At 33.7% G+C, this 21,987-nt stretch overlaps 2 protein-coding genes across 2 annotated transcripts; both read left to right on the top strand.

Annotated features, from left to right (window-relative positions):
* Window positions 1-5,493: 5,493 nt before the first annotated feature.
* On the top strand, window positions 5,494-11,351 carry LOC107031630. Its single transcript, XM_015233062.2, has 5 exons — window positions 5,494-5,956; window positions 6,741-6,829; window positions 6,921-8,891; window positions 10,051-10,324; window positions 10,544-11,351. Exons 1-5 carry the CDS (start codon window positions 5,905-5,907, stop codon window positions 11,128-11,130), a joined length of 2,973 nt encoding a protein of 990 aa, XP_015088548.1. The 5' UTR covers window positions 5,494-5,904; the 3' UTR covers window positions 11,131-11,351.
* Window positions 11,352-12,212: 861 nt separating this feature from the next.
* Window positions 12,213-20,234, top strand: LOC107031411 (U3 small nucleolar RNA-associated protein 14 homolog A). The gene is made up of 11 exons (XM_015232767.2): window positions 12,213-12,645; window positions 15,374-15,530; window positions 15,894-16,372; window positions 16,497-16,718; window positions 16,823-17,149; window positions 17,238-17,591; window positions 17,695-17,775; window positions 17,855-17,959; window positions 18,158-18,529; window positions 19,137-19,268; window positions 19,594-20,234. The coding sequence occupies exons 1-11, from the start codon at window positions 12,331-12,333 to the stop codon at window positions 19,729-19,731; spliced, it is 2,682 nt and encodes an 893-aa protein (XP_015088253.1). The 5' UTR covers window positions 12,213-12,330; the 3' UTR covers window positions 19,732-20,234.
* Window positions 20,235-21,987: the final 1,753 nt, after the last annotated feature.

Below are 21,987 nucleotides of genomic sequence, written 5' to 3' on the forward strand. Positions count from 1 at the left end.
TTTGTGTTGGCTCTTATGTATGTTGTTGTTGGTGGGCTGTGACATCCTTGTAGACTGAGTTGGGTGTTTTTACCCTCAATTTGCATAATAAGAGAAGAAGAAGGGTGGACTCCTTCAAGTCCCGTGGTTTTTATCCTTCATACCGAAGGGGTTTTCCACGTATAAATCTTGTGTGTCACTTGCGTATTTATAATTCATATTTGCTTGTGATTCAATTGATGTGTTGCTGATTTGAGCTTGGTTAATATAGTGGTGAATTTCTTTTGGTAAATTGGTGAAGTATATTTGGTTGATTGTCTTGAAGTCGATCCTTGTAGGTGTTGTATCCTACTTGTGTTGTTTTGTGCCTCCCCCTACACTAATAATTAATGAAAAAACATACACAGTGAAAAAGGGGAAACAATAATAATATTAATAATAATAACAGCATGGGGACAAACATTATTATGGACTTATGGTAAGATGAAAATAATTTGTGTCTATGAGAAGACAAATGATTCCATTATATTAGACTTATCTTTCACCATCCATGCACACTGAAAAAGAGGTGTCATTCACTCACCATCTAATACACTTTACGTGTATCTCGACTAACTTTCATGAAATATATGTCACCTTTCATCAATAATAAATATATCAGATAACTTTGCGTGCAACAAGATTAGGACATTATTTATCTTTATACAAATTTGAAGGTGCGATCTGATAGTTCTTTATACACTTCATTAAATACTAGATCACACTTTTAAATGTGAAATTAATTTACTGTTTATAAGCGTACCTCGATTAATTTCATAAAATATGTCATATTAACAATTAGTAATCAATAATTATAATTATTGTTATAAGTAAATATCTTAAATGTTATCTCATACATTCAATTTTAGTGCAATATAACAAACCTCAATGAAAAGTAATTTGTATATGACTAATTACTACTATATACTATAATTTTCATATAATTTATCATCAACCAAACAAATTGAATAGTAGAATTTAGAAAGTACCACTAGATTATATATTATTAAGAGACATGAAAACCTAGAGGTTAAGTAGGCCACCATAGGATTAGCCTTTTTCATAAGAGTCAAATTTTTCAAAGGTGAAGATTCCATATCAATGTTTTATGTTTTATTCAAATGTCATTTTTCTTTAGAAAAATCACACCAAAGAGATTTGGTGTTTGGCTCCATTTAGGCAAATTCACCTTGTCCAACTCAATCCACCCCATCCAAATAAATGCGATGTCAAAATTTAAAGTTTATAAATTTAAATTTTTAGTTCATTTAAATTATAGAGTTCTAAATTAATATTGTTTTCTTTTAATTTCGATTTGAGCGGATAAAAATGTCACTTATTTCGATAAGATGATATATTTTCAAAAGTTTCTTATATAAATATATGGTCTCATTAATATTATAAATTAATAGTTTATTACGAGTATAAATATTTTTAACACAGTTTAGTGAAGTGTGATTTGTTTGTGTTTTATTTTTTTGATTAGAATTTAAATTTAGTTGAAGCTCAATTATAACTTTTCTTATTGCATTCAAAAGTTCTGGTGTTGTCTTTTCGAACGCATTATAAAATTGTGATGAGTTCTAAATGTGATAGTATTTTCTTATGCTACCAGTTTTAAAGGTATTCTATTACCTTCATCTTCATCATCAACATTGTTTTTTCTTATGGTATCCATAATTTCTTCTAAGTTATGAACCTTTGAACATGTATCATTTTCACCCAGGTAATTCGACAAGTTTATTATGTCTAATTTATTGCGATAATCGAGATCATTAATCATGACCTCTAGTTCATGAATGATATTTTCACAAGTGGATTTATTCTAATTCTTTGAGATTCATCATGAATGAATTGTGCAATGTAAAAAATAATTTGCTATTGTCTCTTGCTTAATATTTGTCGTCTAAGACAGAATTGCAAAATTGATAGCATTCAAAACACTTATCTTTCTCGAATTAGTTTGTCGTCCAAGCCGAGATTGCAAAATTAACAACGTCAAATTAAAACATTATTCATTGTACTTTATATATAACCAATTTATCTTTTATGCGATTTCCATAAATATGATACATAAATTAGTAAGATAATTTTTTTTTGATGTAATTAGAATTATCTTCATTTGATCTCAAAACATCTTGGAATTAATAAATATTAATTTACCAATTAAATAATACCTCTCCAAAATAATAATATTTTACGACCTCACACATATTATTTTAGTGAAATTTTACTATATGTTCAATAGATTTTTTGAGAAAAATATAAAATTTTGACCAAAATAATTAAATTCAACTAAATCTTAATTATATACTAGCTCCACCCTACCCCATACTGCTCCATCCTTCTCACATTTCCTCTCACATGCACCTATCAATTAAAAAAATGTAACATCATGTCCAAAGATATAAAAATAATTTTCTATCACAAGAATGATACAATATATGTACAAGGTTCCATCTATTTTAATATTTGATACAATTATTAACTATATAATCTATCAAGATAATAATATTTACTAATTATATACTTGAAATCAGGAGCGAATGTATTTAATTGATTCATCCTTAATCACATATCTCAAATTTAAATTCTGAATATAAAAAAAGAAATCTTATTAGGAGTGTTATCCCGAATGGACGTCGTAGTGTACGATTCGAGAAATAAAAAATAGTCATTAAGTTGATTTGGTCTTTTTTCCTTTTTATATCAGGACACCACTAATAAAATATTATGTGTATGTATCACTTAAAAATACACATAAATATATTACATATAAAATGTTTATAAAAATCCAATAAAATGCACGAATGTAGAGAAAAATAATGAGAGGAAGAGTAGCTAATATTGTCGTTTGGTGGTCAAAATTATTTGATGTTTACACTAATTAAACATATAGTCAATCTAATTATATTTAACTTATTACTCATTTCATTTGTACTAAAAAAGGAATATTATTAAGTAGGACAAGAAGAATAAAAAAATTGACTTTAATATATATACTCTTATAGTTTTTTTTTTTCAAATTCAAAAGCACTACAAGAAGAAGAGGAGTTGCAACTAATTAATGATAATTATATTAAAGTTGATATCTTTAGAATATTCAAAAAAAACTAAGTATGTGTATTATAGGAACTTTTCGTTGAAATATATTTGAATTTGGTCAAAACTTATAAAATTTTGAGATTGTTATAATAATTTCGATCAAGATTATTTGAATATATTTCGAATCTTTTTTCCTATATTATACGTGTTTTATTAGTATATTTTCAACATGTATATGTCTAATGTATATATAAAAATTATATCTAATTTTCTCCTTCCAAATCACTGATTGGTTTAATTGATCTTTATATTATATAAATGGTATAGAAAGTAATTTTACAATTTCTTGTGCTCTAAATTAATCCAATTTACTCTTAATTAAGCTAAGAACTTTTATTTTTATTTTTGGAGAGTGTGGTATGGAAAAAGTTAAGAAATTCGTATATGGTTACTTTTTTTTATTTTCCCGGTTATAACAGAGAGAAAAGATTCGAATATGTCATTAAACTTTGAGTAAAACTCATTTGTATAGTTCGTTAAATGTTTTGCTTATCTATACCATTTTCATGCCAGCCATCATAATTGGTAACTAGAAACAATTTTGATTTTGCATAATCATTTTTTATATGGTCAATTATGATTTGATGACGTCATGAGTTAAATTATTTTAAAAGCGAAAAGACTCAAATATGTCATTGGACCTAAGAAAAGACTTATTTATGTGTTCATGTTAAAATTTAATTCATTTATGTCATTTCAGTTAACAAAAATTACATGAATGAGCCTTATTCTCAATCGAAAATAATATATATGAGCTAGTCAGACTTTTAAAAAACGTAAATAAGCTTTTTCTTAAAATTTAATATATTAATATATGATCCTACTTCTACCATTAAACTTTGCTTATTGAGAATTGAGGGCCATATGTTACTTGATCGTAAAAAAGAATAAAAAGACTCATTAACATTTGAATTATTATTATTATTAAGAAGTTATGTTATATTATTATTGCATTTAATTGGTCAATACTTAAAATTTGAAAATGTTGAAGACTTTAATTATTAGTAAGATTTGAATTATCATTAAGAAGTTATTATTGCATTTAATAGGTCAAAACTAAAAATTAAATACTTTGAAATATATTTGAAATTTGAATTTGATAAATACTGTACAGGAATGTTCCTTTAAAGCACAGTAGTATTGTCTCCCAAAGTTACTTATTAAAAGAACTTGACTTTAAAGGGAAAATAAATTGACATTTGTTACATATATATACATAATATATAAATAAATTATTTAAATAATGCATGGAATTAACAACCGTTTAATTAAATAATGAAATTTAGTTCTTTTTTTTTATTTATAATTATGATGTTTTATCATGTTTTCCTTTTCGAAATATTTTTCAATAAAATATTTTACCATTTTAGGGTAGAATTAATATCAAGTTTATCATAAAAAGAACTTGACTTTAAAGGGAAAATAAATTGGCATTTGTTATATATACATATTAAGCAACGATTTAATTAAGTACATTATCAAACAATGAAATTACTATATACTAATCGTGCATGATGTTTTGTCAATATTTTTTATAATATTTATTATAAGTTATTTTCTTTCAAAATATTTACTTTTACTATCTCCACAATAAAACTAACACCTATGTTCATCTATCCTATATGTAACCTACTTTTAAAAATCATACCACACATATTATTATTTTTTTTTCTATCAGATATTCGATATTTATAGTAAAACTCGAATAAACCTAAATTTATACTAAAGAAAATCATATTATAAAATAATTTTTAACAAAAACGATTATATATTCAAGGACATTCGAACTCAAAACTTGTAAACCTATCTTTCAAGGGCGGATCTACCTTCATGAAAGGGGGTTGGGAGGCAGAAAATTATATTATTTATATATAAATATATATGTATATATAGTAAATGTCGAACGCTCTTCGACTATCTAATTCTATAAATTTTAAACCCCCTTATTGAAAATTCTGACTCCACTTCTGCTATCGTTATAAACAAGTTGATAAAAATGAAACATGTGACAAGTAATTTTCTGAAATAAATATTGCCCTTCAAGTCATGGCAATATTACTAGTCAAGTACCCCAACAAAATGTGATAACACATACCTTTCTTAATTAGAAATTTCAAATTCAAGCGTTAATATATAAATAGTTCTTGATAAAAAATATTTGTCTAAAATATTTTTACGCGACATAAATTTAAAATAATTGTCGAGATAAAATAAAATAGTAGAGTGACGTGGCGTCAAAATTTAGCACGTAGGTCCCACTACCCCCCACTACACACACTTTCTCTACTACTTACAAGCCGCAGAGAAAAGTGGGGCCCGCTTCTAAATTCCCTCACTGTATCACTCTTTTTGTCCTTATTTTTCCCCTCATTTCAAATCTCTCTTTGTTTTTTCAATTCAAAAATCTCTCTCTAAACCCAAAAGGAAAAAACTCATTAATGGTGATTACCTTTCTCTCTCTATACGTATAGGCTGTTTCTCTCTCTATAATGTGATCCATTGATCAGGTCTTCTCTACCTATCTTTTTCAAAAACGATGCAGCTATGAAGAACACTTGCAGCTAGGGTTTTTTTTAACTGTTTTTTTTGAGTTTTTGAGATGGAGCTGGTGATGAGTTTCGAGGTGGTTTATTGTTGCTTTTTTCCGAGATTTACGATCTGATAAGTGATAAGCTTCCCTCTCTCCTCTTTTTCAAAATCCTTGCTACTTTTTCTTTTTTGCTTTTTGCTTTTTTGTTGTGTTGTTGTTGTCTGTGGAGGTGGAGTTTGAAAAAAAATACAATGGAGAAAAGTCGTCATAGGAAGTCTAGGAGTGCTTCCGGAGTTATGGAAGGTGATTTCTCTCTCTTTATCTATTTTCGTTGTTATTTACTCTTTTTTGGTTGTTTGATGAGATTTTTTGAAGTAATGAAGATTTGAATGTTGACTGTTTGTTAGAATTATGAGTACTGGTTGATTTGATGAACTGAGTTTTTTTTTTATGAATGAATGAACGAGAAGGAAATTAGTTTTTTGTTTTTTTTAAAGTTTTACATTTTGATGATTTTTTTCTGATGATAATAATTTATTAGTACTACTTTTTGCCTGACTAAGATCTTCTTTGTCTTATATAATCTCATTTTTTTTGGTTTTAAATTTGGCAAAGGAAAAGCGATTTTCTGGAAGTAATTGACTCGTTCATTTTTTTGAAATTTCTGTTTCAAAGTTTTTTACTTGGAATTCTTTTGGATTTAGTTTTCTTTTTTTAAATTTTGAAAGATGAAATGATATATTGAATGTATTTTCCCTGTATTTACATTGTTGTTGTTTTCTGGATAATTGCTTTTATTATTTCTGTATTAAACTATTTTTGGTTTCCCAAATTACTCTCTTTGGTTCTTACTTTTGTTAAAGTTAAGCTGCATTGGCATGAATGATTATAGTCTTTATGTAGTGGCAACATCATCATTTCGTTTTGGTTTTCTTATCATTATGATATAAGCCATAGGTTGATTTGTTTTGTTTAACCAAATTGTACTTCACTTTCTCTAAATCCTTTAATCTAACTTGCATTTACCCCTTTTTGATGGATGATATGAAAAGTGAGTACTGACATTGTTAATTGATTCCATGTCCAGGAAGTAAACTAGCTCAGAAACAAGTTGCTACACCAGAAGTGACTCTCAATTCTCGTTCCTACTGTGATGAAGCTACTAGGGGAGATATGGTATCAGCATTTTCGATCATTTAAGGGTTAATTATTCATTGTAGAAATAATAGTTGTAGCTGACATTCATTAAATATTTTTCTATGTGTAGGTTATGCATGATTTTGGGAAGAGCTCTTCCAAACGAGTTACCGGGACACCAATTAAGAACTTGCTTGCAGAAGAAATGGCGAGAGAAGGCGAATCAAAGAAAAGGCCGACCAGCATTGTTGCCAGATTGATGGGTCTTGAAGGGATGCCATCTCCGCAGCATATTGGCAGACAACAGAGAAGGTTTTCAGACAGCTGCCGACATAGAAATGAGCATATAGATTCAAGGAGGAGGAAACAACTATTCGATGAACAATCAAGTAAAAGAAGCTCCATGGAGCACCAAGAATTCAAGGATGTGTATGAGGATTTGGAAGCATCACATGTTGGCAACCGTCGCCATTCATCAAGATGGAATGAAACTGGAAGATTTGCGACTCCTGATATGGCTCTTATACAGCAGAAGTTTATGGATGCAAAACGTCTTTCAACTGATGAAAGGTTTCAGAACTCAAAAGAATTTAATGACACTCTTGAGGCGCTTGATTCAAATAAGGAATTATTGTTGAAGTATCTTCAGGAACCAGATTCCTTGTTTGTGAAGCACTTGCAGGATCTGCAAGTTGAGAGTGCTAGTTCTACGTGCAGTCGCATAGCAGTTTTGAAGCCATCAAATTCTGTGAAATATGAAGGCAGTGCCAAATCCTCCAAATCTGTTAGAGGCGGTTCATGTAAAAAAAGCATCAGCTTACAGAAAGAGCGCCTTGATGGTCTCTTACTCCAGTCACAACATCGTCATAGTGGACATAATTCCCAAAAGTCCTCACCAGTTCTTTCTGAAGGGAAGGAGGAAAATATTCTACCAACAAGAATTGTTGTTCTGAAGCCAAACCTAGGGATAACACAAAGTAATATTGCTTCTGTTCCACATCACCCTGACGAGAGGAAGCATGCAAAATATCTTCGTGCTTCACCGGGGGGAGCAGGAGAAGAGGAAGAGAAAAATTCGTCGAAGAATATGGGGATCTACAGGCCCAAGTCAAATGAAGCAAGAGATATTGCAAAGGAAATTACGAGGCGTATGCGAGACTCTTTTGGACCTTTTGATGGTAGGGATGCATATTTTAGAGGTTCTGGTGTTAAAGGATATGCCGGAGATGAAAGTTCTTGTGATATTTATGAAAGCGATTCGACCGGTGACTCAGACATTGCAACTTTGTCTTGTAGGAAGTCATCTGGTAGGGGTAATCTAAAAAAATCGTCATCCCTAGGTTCTGAATCATCAGTGGGCAGGGAGGCAAAGAAGAGGTTGTCTGAGAGGTGGAAGATGACTCAATATTATCAGGACATTGAAATGGCTGGTAAGAGTAACACACTTGGTGAAATGCTTTCGTTACCTGATGGGGGAAAGAAACACGATTATTGTGATACCATGGTCCATGTTGAAGAAGCCACTAAAGAACCTGGTGGCAGGAAAGGAACTACTGAATGGGATTTCCCCTTGGGTATTAGTAGCAGGGATGGTTGGAAGGATGTATGTATTAATGATTCCTCAGGATACAGATCAACTTCTCCACCTTTTTTCAGCAAAAAACATAGAACCAGAGCACGTCGGGAATTTTCTAATAAGCAATGCTCAGTTTCCAAAGAGCCTGTAAATCAGGAACAGTCCGTAAATCATCACCGAAGTAGGTCATTGGATGGTATGGTGAATGTGAGAGATGAATTCTCATCCAAAAACTCTAGATCCAGCAAAAAGAAACTTCATTCCCGTCAACTTGTTAGTGACACCTCGTCAAAAGGCAAGCTACGCCAGAGAATCGATATGAACCTAAAAGAGGACCTATCTGAGAAGCTGTCTTTAGCTTCTCAAGTGCCTTCTGCAGATGGCATGAGTTATACTAATGCTTCAGATGATGCTGAAACTGATAGTATTACCCTATCTTCAGAATATTCTGTTGAAATGCATAGGAAACTACCTGCGGAATGTGGCAGTGCTTCTCCTATTAACCAGGAGGTCTCAATTCTACAGGTTTGTTCGTTCTCTTATATATCTTTTTTATTTTTGTGCAACTTCTCATGTATATCCACTTAAGCATAGTAGGCGTATCTATTTTGTTCTTTCTCACTAGCTGTAAACCTGTTGTATTTCCTTGTTTGTCTTGGCTTTAACATGGTAACTAATGTGCTTTTGGTTTGGCTATAAGTTTGCATAGTAGTGTTCTGGAATCTTCATAGAAATGTTGCAGCGATTGATGGTGAGGTTTCCTCATTTGACTCCCATTCCTCTGACATTATTGCTTTCAGAAAATGGCCACAATGACTACTTGGTCAAGTAGCATGACCAGCACTAAAAGCATCTTCCCAAGTCAGTAATATTGGGCCAGAAAATTTATGGGTTCTGGCTGGAGAATTTTATAATTGGTTGATGTGCTTTTCGAGAATTTTTAGTTGACCAATCTGTTAGTATTACATGATGACTATATATGGTATATTTTTGTTTCATTGATACACCAGCCTTCCACTTTAGTCTGTGAGATGTTCTGTTTTTCAAGTTTAACATTGTGAGAGGATGGTAGTTAGATGGCTTTCTTGGCATCAGCTTTCATGTGTAAAGCATTTGCGTTCTTTGAACTTTTTCTAAATTGCATGTCAGTTGCCTCTTTTTCTTTGCCCAATGCATAAAACTAACTCATTAAGAAGTAACTATATATAGTATATACTGTGGTTACCATATTGCCTATTAACTTCGTGCAAAACCTTTTCTGCTTGGATCAATTTGAAAAGCTTATCTTGCTGGTATGGTATGTAAAACGTACCAAATGCACATGGAATAAAATGTCTCATTGTGCTGAATGTATATGTAGTATGCACCCAAAACACACCTTTTTTGGGGTAAAAGTTGCCAACTGTTAATGTTCTATGGACATAGATGGATGGTTTATCCTTTGAGTGAAAGGATGTCTATGCTTTTTGTTTCTTTGGTGTTTACAATGAGATGGACAGTTTCATTAGTTGCTTCAGAGAGCAGTAAGTTTGCTCCAAAAGGGGTTGGCAGACTGCAGAGTTTGATAATTAGGTCTTTAGAAATACCAAGGATTTATTAGTTATATGTTTACCATACATTTCTACTAATGTTTTCAAGAGTTTCAAGTCATATTTATCTTAAAGTGGAGCTCTCTGTTATGTAGGAAGCACTTCCAGAACCATCACCAACATCTTCTGCAGCTGCTTCTGTTGTTTTGGAGTATCCTGCACCTGAACCTGAATCATCAATAAGCTCCAAGGGAGCTGATCATCGTAGTCCCCTCTCTGTTTTAGAGTATCCTGCACCTGAACCTGAATCATCAGTAAGCTCCAAGGAGGCTGATCATCCTAGTCCACCTTCTGTTTTGGAGGTTCCTTTTACAGAAGATGTGTCTTCCGGTTCAGAATGCTTTGAGAGAGTCAGTGCTGAACTTAATGGTAAGTGTGATTTCTTGACCATGTTAAGCAATTATTTGCAACAGATTACTTCTCATCTCCTCTGCAATCGAAGTGCTTTGCTTGATGACAACTCTAGTGTTTGCACCCTTATTTACTTTCTTATCATTATTGAAGTATTATTTCGTGTTGTTATCATTAGGTTTTAGTACATTATCTCTGTCGAACTATTTATTTAGATACTTATTCTATTCTCACTAGGGCTTCGCATGCAACTGAAGCTCCTCAAGATGGAATCAGGGCCTTATGCTGATGTAATACTAAGTGATGACGAGGTTGAGTCCTTTGAAGACAATTGCAGTTTAAGGTCCCAAAGCTGGCAATCTTCTTACATATTGGATGTGCTAACCGACTCTGGGTTGAAGACATCCGACCCTGATACATTCGTAACATCTTTCCACACTTTGGAGTGTCCATTGAGTCCCTGGGTTTTCGACAATCTTGAGAAGAAGTACACTGATGAAACAACTGGACCAAGATACGAAAGGCGGCTACTGTTTGACCGTATAAACCTGGGTCTGCTGGAGATTGTTAGGAAGTATGTGGATCCTTGCCCTTGGGTGAAGCCAATAGAGGGTATTATCTGGAGATGGGAGACTTATGGGATGAAAAACATTCTGCATCAACTCCTGAGAAGCCACGAAGTTCCTGCAAACGCAGACACACCTGGTAACGTTGTGGAAGAGATGCATTGGCTAGCAATCAAGGATGAAATGGATGTGGCAGTTAAGGACATTGAAGAATTGTTGATAGATGACCTCATAGAAGAAGTTGTAGGTGCAGTCTAGGTGGTAGTTTCATACTCGACGATAACGAAAGATGGAAGGGCTTAGGAGATATAACTAATAAAAATACAAATGTTGCATTACCTTAGTAATAACTACATAGTTTAGCTTGATGACATTAAAATGCCAGTATCTGGCAATGACATTATATGAAATATTTCTGCAAGTAGAGAGCAAAGTGCATTAGCTTGTTGAAGTTCAATTTGAATCTGTTTTTACCTTTATGTTTTCTAGTCTCTATGGTTGTGAAGCGATTCAGTGAGGCTATGAATCGATTGAACCTATCAAATCGTGCAAAAAGTGCGGTGCACGAGGGAGTCATCGGGTTCATATGAACTCATGCTCGTTAAATGTGGAAACCCATCTAAAGTATCATGTAATGCGATGATGATGGGTGCATTTCTTAGAAATTTGACTTTTATATCTATCTTGTTTTATTTTTTCTTTCTAAAATTTGGTAACATTTCAAGTGGTTATTGATAGCAATTTCGCGTTTTAATTTTTTAAGTTTTTAATTTTGGAACTATAATTTAAATTTTAACTGTTCTCAATGATAATAATTTAAATGTCAAATTGATTAGATATATCTTCTCATAGTAATCTACCTATCATTCCGAAATCCTGAATACGCCTCTACAGAGTCGAAAGTGCTCAAAAGCTTCTGAAATTTAAAACCAATGATCGAAAAGTAATAATAATTCAAACTCGAAAGCTCATTCTATCTATGTGAGTTACTTTAAATAAAATAAAAATAAAATGTATTATTTCATTATATTGATATGTAAAATGTTGCAATCTATAATACTTTTCAATTTTCTTTATTTTATTTTATTTTAATTTTTTTTTACCTTACCATAAGAGCTCCCATCCGAGCAACTCTGTCTCGTCTATAATACTTTTCAAATGATTTTTGAATATCTAAATTTTTTTATTTATAATATCGAACTAATATAATCTAATTTAATTTTAAAAATTAATTCAAAATCACTTTCGACAAATAAAAATAAAGGACAAAAAGTAAATAAATAAAGGTAGGACAAAAAATACAATAGAATTTATTAATTGAATCATAAATAAATAAAAAAAACCCTCCAAAAAATTAAAACTGTTTGGGCCTCAACTAAACCCTTCTCCTTCTTTCAACTGCCGCCCTTCAAAGCTTGTCTACCGGCGGCGCGGCGTACCGGTAATTGATCTGCAGTGATGGCGGGGACGAAGAGAAAAAGCAGAGAAGGAAATAGGCAAACCAAAGGAAGAGACTTTAAGAAGAAAAATCAAAGTCCAAGTGGAGGAAAAGATGGTAGAAGAAAAAGGTCCGGTCCTCGTTTGCCTAATGCTATGTTAAAGGAGCTTCAATTACCGAAACGGTATGCAGATTCCGATGAAGAAATTGGCTCTGATGATGCTCTTAATGACTTGTATGAGTATGAAGAAGGGGTAGCTGAAGAGGAGTCAAGGAAGAATAGACGCTTTGACCCTGTTGAAAATTATCAATATGAGCTTCCTGAGGAGTTTGAGGTATTTATTTCATTTCAATTTGATTGTTCTTGGTTGCAAATTTCACTGTTAATTTTTGCTCTGCTAAGCTCATTCCATTGTTATAGAGGTTTACGAAGGTACTATTAGTTATGTTGATAGTTGTAATAGCTTCTTTTGGCCTTTCTGGGAGCTGATAATCTCTTTTTAATGATGCTTTTTGTTAATTATAATGCTACTGTGATAAAGAACAAGTCTTACCAGTTTAACTGACAGGAGGAGTTATGTTATGTTTGTATTCTTTTTGGTTATATTAGAACTTTTTGTCTTTTGGGTTGGTATTTGAATAGACTAAATGTAGATGATTACATCTGATTGTATTGCTAGTTGTACAAAGAGGATGAAATCTGTATGAGGATGGTTTTGTTCATCTACTAGGTAGACCTCTATTACTAGTTGAACAAAGAGGATGAAATAAAAGAAGGCTGCATTAGGATGGTTTGGTTAAGTACACATATGACTCCAAGCGCCTTTGGTTTGTAATTGTGACACTATAATGATTGGAAGTGTTAAAAGTGGATGAGGTAAACCTAAAGTAACACTGAGAAAGTTGTCTCAAAACTTCAATCTCATGAAATCTGTAGCAAAAGAACACGATGCAATCATGCAACCAAAAGTAAAAGATACTATAAGTGATATTAACTAATTAGTACTAAGACTTAGTCGTGTGCTACACTTATAGCTCTATGTTTAGAAGGAGTCTTTTTAGTTTGTTTATGTGCTGGTACGTAGAATATGTATATGACCTCTAGGGTTGGGGAGCCCTTAATTTTGTCTTAAAAGACATTTTTTTGAGATTGGAGCAACACGGAATCGGTGAAGATCCTGGAGGGTTCAAATTCTAAGATAGAGGAAAAGGTAGTTTGACCAATTTTGAGGGAGAAATTGTGGACAGATTCAATGATTTTTAATAATAAAAAAAAATATTGTGAAATTGAAGAAAATAAAATACTTTTTATCTCCTTCCATGATTCTCCTCTGGATCAATATTTTCACATAATAACTCATAATTTATGTTTTATAACTCTATTTTTAAATATTTGAATTATCTTTAGCGGAATCCCCATATCTGTATGCACACATGGATTCCTATCTCCAAATATTATAATTTAGATCATTGAGGATCTGACCTCTAGATCCGCACCTGTATCGGACACCCGCACCCAAGTCTGAGCAACTTAGCATGGAAGAGCCTTAACGAGGCAGGGCAGGGCAGGGGAAAACTCGTTTTAGGAAAATAGTTAGTGGGGCAGGGAAGGTTGCAGCTTGACTAAGACTCTTGAGTTAAACTGAAATTTTATCATTTGTCGGAGAATATTCTAAGCATATATCACCCATCTGGCCACATCTGGACTGGATTTTCCCTGTATGCAAAGACCACATTTGTTACAATTAAAAAGTACAGGTTTGACATTGATAACATGTGGAAAGCTCTTGACATTAACGCGTGGAAGGTTCAAACATCTTGAGTAACAGCTTATACACATGATGTATAATATATCATAGTCCTCATCTGGAACCAAATGTAGAACAATATCTTGCCGAATGATTGATGTTAATCTTTTAACACATTACCTGTGGTTCTCTTTTACATTAATTCTAGAAAGTTCATTATGATTATTATAATTAATGGAAAAATACGTATTATATGTTCACATTCAAAATTTGACACTGTCCTTTTCCAGTTAATATGATAATGAATTTTTGTAGTTCATTGATGCTATATCTGAAAATGGGGGGTAAAACAGGGCAGGGTAGGGCGGAAGGGAGTTACTTAAAGGGGCAGGGCAGGGAAATAACTGAGCAGGGGAAGACTTAACCAGCCTTACCCCGCCCTGCCCTATTGTCATCCCTACTATCAATCTCCCTAAGTCCTTGTGGGCATAGTTATTCACATACCTGTGTTGGTGGGAGGTAGTTGGTGCCCGGTGAAAAAGTGAAGATCAATGTAGCTTTCCCAGCCACCATCCCAATAATAAAAGCGAGAGAAAAAAGAAAATAGAACAGTATGTATATGGAAGATCCATGTAGCTCTGCCTTCTAATTTGAGATTCATACTCGTTGATATGATATCATAATATACTTACTGTGACCTTATATCCTTGTATCATTTAACTCTGTATATTTGTTTGGTTTAGTCACTGAGGTTAATTATTTAGAACTTTGTTCCAATGTCTGAAACAATGTTTGCCTGATGAAACTATATGCAATTTAATTTTACTCCTTCCTTTTTGGGATGTGTAGATCCTGTTATCTTTAGCTAATGCATGTCAAATTAACTCGATTCATAGTCCTTGCTTACATATGGGATAATATTTCTTTCTAAACACTGAAATGCTTGTGCGTAAAGAATTGATATTATGATTACTTAGGCCTGCCTCTCGCACCACTACCAAGCAATGTTCTTATTTGCAGTCGTTAATGTTCTATTGGTGGGAATTTTGGGGACACTAGATCCCACCCACCCACCCACACAAATCTAAATGAACTTTATTGGTTGTAAATATTGACTACTTGTACATAAGTGTGGAGGGATGTGAAACCTTACCATGAGCTACAAAAGGCAAGAACATCTTGATGCTTTGTAGTACTTGTTTTTCCCTTTCAAATTTTGATTTGCATTAGCTGCAGTCTGCAGAAGATGGAAATACCACAATCTTTTTGTTTTTGGTTATGGTGGATTTATAGGCATTGTTTTTTTCTTATGTAGGATGAAGATGTACCTTCGGATGAAGAAGATGGTGGGGATGATGAGGGTGGTCGGAGAGGAGATGAAGAGGAAGAGGAAGAGGAAGAGGAAGAGGATGATGGAAGGCATTCACGATTGTTGCAAGAAATTACTGGACTTGCAACTGATGCTTTTGATGGTATACTTCCTACCCACATTTCTTGAGTTTCATGCTTGCATTTACTAGTAGAATATGATGTGTTTTGTCAAACTCAATCCGTTTATATATTTTTAAACCATGATTTGTATGTGCTGCTTGTACATGTGATGTGGAAATCAACTAAATTTTAGTTTTCCCCTCTTTTTTGTGCAATTCCATGTTTCTTTCCCTTTATTTTGTTGAGAATATGCTTATTAAGTGCCCTGCTTTCCACAAGACAGTGCATTCTCCTCAGTCCTCAACGTGGGGATAAAAGAGGATTTTTTGTCATCACATGTCATTTATTTTAATATATTGTGTAATCCATGATGAGGAGGACTGATAGCTAGATCTGTATGATAGGCAAGAAGAAGAAAAATGACGTTATCATATCTGAGGCATATTCGGAGTCCGAGTATAATCCCAGTCGTGATATTTTGGATGGGGATGGCCGGATTAGCATCCAGGACCTTCTGGACCCCCTCCATGGGAAGTCTGACCATAGCAAACTTAGAAAGAGCATGAGTCGGATGGAGAAGAAGTCCATGCCTATTCATGCACCTCTTCCGAAACCGGATCAAGAAAGATTGGAAAGAGATGCTGCTTATGGTTTTATCCAGAAGGATGTTACAAAATGGGAACCTCATGTCAAAAAAAACAGAGAGGCACCGACTATATATTTTGGCAAAGATAAGAACGTGGGATATTCTACGGTAGGAGAAATCGCTGCTGAATTTGAACCAAGAAGTGATTTTGAGAAAAAAATTGCTTCTCTTTTTGATGACCATGAGGTCGTTGAAGCTCATAGAAAAGATGGTGCAAGACTTCTTGAACTTAATAAGGTATGGAGGTCATAGACTTTTACACACTTATTATTCCGTACAGATGGTTAATCATTCAGTGTTTTTAGAGGAAAAAGGTCCCTGTAAATTTTTGTATTATATTTAATGTTAATCACTTCGGCAGATATCCGTAGAAGATGTGAGGGAGCGCCAAGACCAGCTTGCTAAGATGCGTAGTCTTCTTTTCCGTCATGAAATGAAGGCAAAACGAGTCAAGAAGATAAAGTCAAAAGTGTATCATCGTTTGCTAAAAAAGGATAGATTGAAACAAACAGGTACTGCAACTGAAACGGATCCAGAAGCAGCCAAAGAGCAGGCCATGAAACAAGAATTCAAAAGGGCAGAGGTAATTTCATTCATTACTTGTGTGAAACTCGCGTAGGAGTCACTTTTGCTTTTCTGGTTATTTTCTGATTGACTTGGTCTCTTTTGCCACGAAATTTTATGTAGGAACGCTTGACTTTGAAGCACAAGAATAGCTCCAAGTGGGCAAAGCGCATCTTAAAACGTGGATTGGACGTGCAAGATGACGGAACACGAGCTGCTATTGCTGAACAACTGAATCAACATGCCCTTTTGTCCAGAAAAGCAAATAACATGAATGAGAGCAGTAGTAGTGAAGAAAGCAGTGATGAGGATGACCTTGATGAGGCCTCTGATGGATCAGATCAGGATGCTGCAGTAAAACTGTTGAAGAAAGCGAAGGACAAGACTGCCGCAGTCTTAGAAGGGGACGAAGAATTGCCAGCATCAGGAGTGCTTTCTTTACCTTTCATGGTAATTTTATCAGTCTTTCCTTTGCACCCCGGCTTGCTCTAATTTTTTTGAGGTCTGAAAGTTCATCTATGGTACTCCCATTTCACAGGTACGTGGATTGAAAAGAAGGAGAGAGGCGGCCAATGAAGAAGCAAAGCTTGCTCTAGAAGAGTTTGAGTCATCGTTGAAGGAATTAGAAGACAAGAACGAGCCAAAAACTCAAGAAACAAATATTCTGACTGGCAGGAGGGTTTTTGGTGCTCAAAAAAAGCAGGCACCTGAACCCAAAAAGAAAGCGACATCAGACAATTATTATGGTGACAGTGATAGTGAAGGCGAGACAGATGCCAGAGAAAATGGCATCAGTGCTCATGAAGAAAATAATTTATCTCAGAGGGAAGTTCATTTTGATTCCAATTTACTTCGTGAAGAGTCTGAGATTTATCATGATTCTCTGTTTAAGGTAATTGCGTTGCATACTTCATCAAAGCCTGTAGAACCATATCATATTGCCCTCATTTCTGCGTTGTTTGTGGTGATTAAAATTTGACTTTGTCCTGTTTCAGAGTTTTGACGACATTGCGAGAGACCCAGGCTCAAAGACATCATACGAAGTTTCCATTTTTGCAGCCGACTCATGGAAAAAGGTTGAGGTTTTGCTGTCTCAAAATCAGTGTTCTCACTCCTTTTGGCAACATTAGTCTTATTGGTGTATTTGGTGAACAGATGAATGATTCATCAGCTAAAGGGAAGCAGAAGAAATCTGCAAATGCAAAGAGTGCAACCTCTTTACAGATCACAGAACCTGTTGAGAGTAAACCTGATGGGGAGGTAATTTCTGAACTACAAAAGTTTTGTATGCTGAATCCACAATGCAAACTTGTCTGAACTGTTTGTTACTATTGACTCTTAATTTTGCTTGCAGGAAATTTATGAGGATAGCGATACTGATAGTGGAGGAGAANCTGAATCCACAATGCAAACTTGTCTGAACTGTTTGTTATTATTGACTCTTAATTTTGCTTGCAGGAAATTTATGAGGATAGCGATACTGATAGTGGAGGAGAAATGGTTGATGGAATTTTAACATCTGGGACTAAGTCCACATATGAAATCCCATCTCAAGAAGAGCTTATTCGGCGTGCTTTTGCTGGTGATGATGTTGAAGACGACTTTGAGAGAGAAAAACAAGATGCGTTGAATGAGGAAGTTCCAGAGCCTGAGAAGCCTGTTTTACTGCCTGGTTGGGGACAATGGACCAATATACAAAAGAAGAGAGGTCCGCCTTCTTGGATGCTTGAAGAACATGATAATGCCAAAAAGAAAAGGGAAGAAGCTCTCAAGAAGAGAAAGGATGCTAATCTGAATCATGTTATCATCTCCGAAAAGAGGGATAAAAAGGTTGGTCATTGACAAACTTCATTTTAAACCTGATTTATGAATCAACATTCTTGAGATTGATGCCAATTTTGATTTTAGATGTTGAGGCTAAACTTTTAGGCTTTATAATAGTGATTGCAGATTTCATGTGCATGCCTGATAATATTATATTTTATTTGCCTTTTCCCTTGGCTTTAAATTAGTGAGATTAAAATATACCAAGTATTTGGTGAAGTGAAAAATCATCTTTCTGCAATCAAAGAGAAGTTGGATTGCTAACCGAACAAAGTAGATAAACAAAAGAACAGAGAAATGCAGAAAGCAGTAGAGTAGAGTTTCAACTTCACCGTCATTCATTTGCAGGAAACACTATTCTTAACTTTATGTAATTTGGTAATGGTTATGTAGTCTGTGCCGGAGATGTTCAGACACTATGCAACATGCATTTTTGTTATTTTTCATTATTTATCCAGAAGACAAATTGTTCTTCAGATGGTTTCCTCATCTGTCTCAGACCTGTCCGACAGATGCTTCTCTGTACGGAAGGCTATGTCTTCGGTGTTGCTTGTCTTTGCTTAAAGTGCACAACTATTGCCACGATTTACTGAATTTCTATTTTCCCATGCAGGCTGAGAATTTATACACGCCAACATTACCTTATCCGTTTACTTCCCAAGAACTTTTTGAGGGGAGCATTCGTATGCCCATTGGACCTGAATTCAACCCAGGAACAGCAGTTCCAGCTCTTATCCGCCCAGAGGTTTGTCCGAAGCATACTATCTAATTTTATTTTTCTTTATCTATCTATATTCTAATTTCCTGAACTATACGATCCTGTATCTGAAACCCCCCTCCCACCTATCCAAACCCAAAATATCTAAAAAGAAAAGGCAAGGCCTGCATCTGAAATTTAAAATCCAATTGCATTAAAGTTATTCCTCGTCTTTAGTCCTTCAATTTTAATTTTTGTGTATAAAAGGTTCTCTTTGGTTGTCTTCTCTGTTCTTGGGGGGAGGAATTAGGCTTTGGGACTACAATTTTGAGGTTGTTTAGGTGATTGCTTTCTTATGTTATAATTCTTACAGGTGGTAAAGAGGAGCGGTAGTATCATAAAGCCAATCAAATTCAAGGAGGTAAATCCCCATGAAAAAGGACAGGACCACAAACGTGGTGGTGTGCAGAAAAAGAAGGGTGGTAAAAGTAAGGGCAAACCCACAAAATAGAGGACTGTGGGGGTGAGAACCACGAGGTTTGACATTCTCATGAAGAAATCTGTATGGAGAATCTGCAGTTCCGAGATCCCTTGGTTGATAAATCAGTACTCATGGTCTTTCTTGCCATGTTCTTGTTTCGTCTTCACAGTTAGGGCCTTGTTTCTGCTTTCATAGAAGCAGTTTTACACAATGAAGGCTCGCGAATCATGAAAATGCAATGGTTTACTCTTCACAGATGCAGCAAAAGGAGTTCTATTTTTGGTTCTAATGTAATTCTTTAGCAGATGGTTCTATAGTTCTTGTGAGTGTATTGAGTGAAGTAGCTATTTTGGGATTTGAAAGTATTTAATATATCTATAATTGGTTCAAGTGAAGCAGAGGGGAATGGGGACACAAAATTTTGTTTCATTTGTTGCAAGTTTAGAACTTCGCTATGATTTTCTTAAAACGAATATTGAGTATTAAATGTTTATGTCTCAAATAATAATTATTGTTGTAGTTATGGTAGAAAATATCTTGTCATTTATTTACACTTTTGGCAAATCCGAAGCAAAAAATTGACTTAATTAATTTGATTTGATTCTAACATTTGCAGAATCGAGTAAATTGATTTGGTCAACTTTTAGAGAAAAACCAAACTATGAACATTTGCAGAATCGAGTAAACATACGGAGAACACTCGGAACTTGACGTAAATTATTGTTTCGCTCTTAAATTATTGGTAGTCTCAAACTCTTGTAGGAGCGTGGAGAAAAGTGTTGAGAACAACTTAAACTTGGCGAGAATTTATACTCATGTGGCAAGATCAGGGTGTATTTAAGTTCAGCTAGTCAAGTATATGAGCGTTTTTGAAACTGTCAATAATTTGAGGATGAAACGAATAATTTGCACCAAAATTAAGAATATTTTCAATACCTCTCTATTTTTTTTGTGTGGAAAGGATAGTTATGTATTCGTATTATAATTCCGATATAACTTATTCATCTACCAGATAATCCCTAGATATCTCAAAGGGTGTGTAAACATTAAAAGGCAAATAATATATACAAAAATATAATAAATTAGAAAAAAGAAAGAAATTATAAGGACGTAAATTGCAAAGAACTTTCATAATATTTTTTCGCTATAAATCAAGCACCCATATTAAATTATTTTGATGCTTAATGCCATTTTGGTCCCTTAACAAAGCTGATTATACATTCAATTTAAAATGCACATACACCATAATAAAACAAACTCCACTATACATATAATTCCGATGGCCGGGAAACACCATCGTCCGTCCTCGTAGGTGGTGCACTAGGCGGTAATGAGGTGGGAGCCGTTGGCGGAGGTGGAGGTTGAGGTGGTGGACATATCGTTGAAATAGGCATGTCAGGACTTGTTTTACAAGACGGAGCGGATGGAGGTAAAGGGACAAACTTTGGTAACATGTTATCAAAATTATCGATGTGAGACTTAAATTCGAATAATTTTCTATGAATAGTAATTGCATAACTCGAAGAATAGCAAAGAGTTGTTAAAAACCAAAAAAGAAGACACTTAAAAAGTCTACTTTCTTTGTTCATCATATCATAGAGCTAATAATATTTAGAACGGAGAAATATTATTGGTTTATAATTTTGTATAGGAACTATGCTATTTATATAAATCCAAAATGTGTGTGAACATTATTTAGTGACCGACCTCCTTTTTTGTTGGAGGATTAATCAAGAATAATCCTAATTTTGACTTAATCACTAAGAAGTTGGGGAGTTAATTTATTAGTCATTTAACAGTTGAGTGATTAATTGATCTCTCTAAGAAGGATAAAAAATTAATATATATATATTGTGGATTTTTCTTTTGGCACTTTTAAACATTCTTTACTATGTACATTTATGGATATGAAGAAATGATTATTTATAAAAGTCACGTTCTTTCATGAATATATGACTTTTTATAAGGATTATATCTTTTATGAACATATAATTATTCATAGTAATCATCTTTTTTTACGAACAAATATATATGTAACGTCATACATGATGCAAGCATATATTTATTAGATGAATCTAAAAATGGAAAATCAAATATTAAACAAAACCAAACAAAAATAAGAAGATCTCAGTAACTTTTTAATTGGGAAATTCGTCTATGTTGAAATATGATTCAAATATTTTTCTTACTTTTATGTGTTTCAAGTATATTTTAACTTTTTGTATTAAAAATCAAGCCGTTCACACAAAAACAAAGTTATGTAATCTATGATCAATTAAATTTTTA

This window comes from Solanum pennellii, chromosome 9 (assembly GCF_001406875.1).
Source record: "Solanum pennellii chromosome 9, SPENNV200".
Classification (NCBI taxonomy): domain Eukaryota; kingdom Viridiplantae; phylum Streptophyta; class Magnoliopsida; order Solanales; family Solanaceae; genus Solanum; species Solanum pennellii.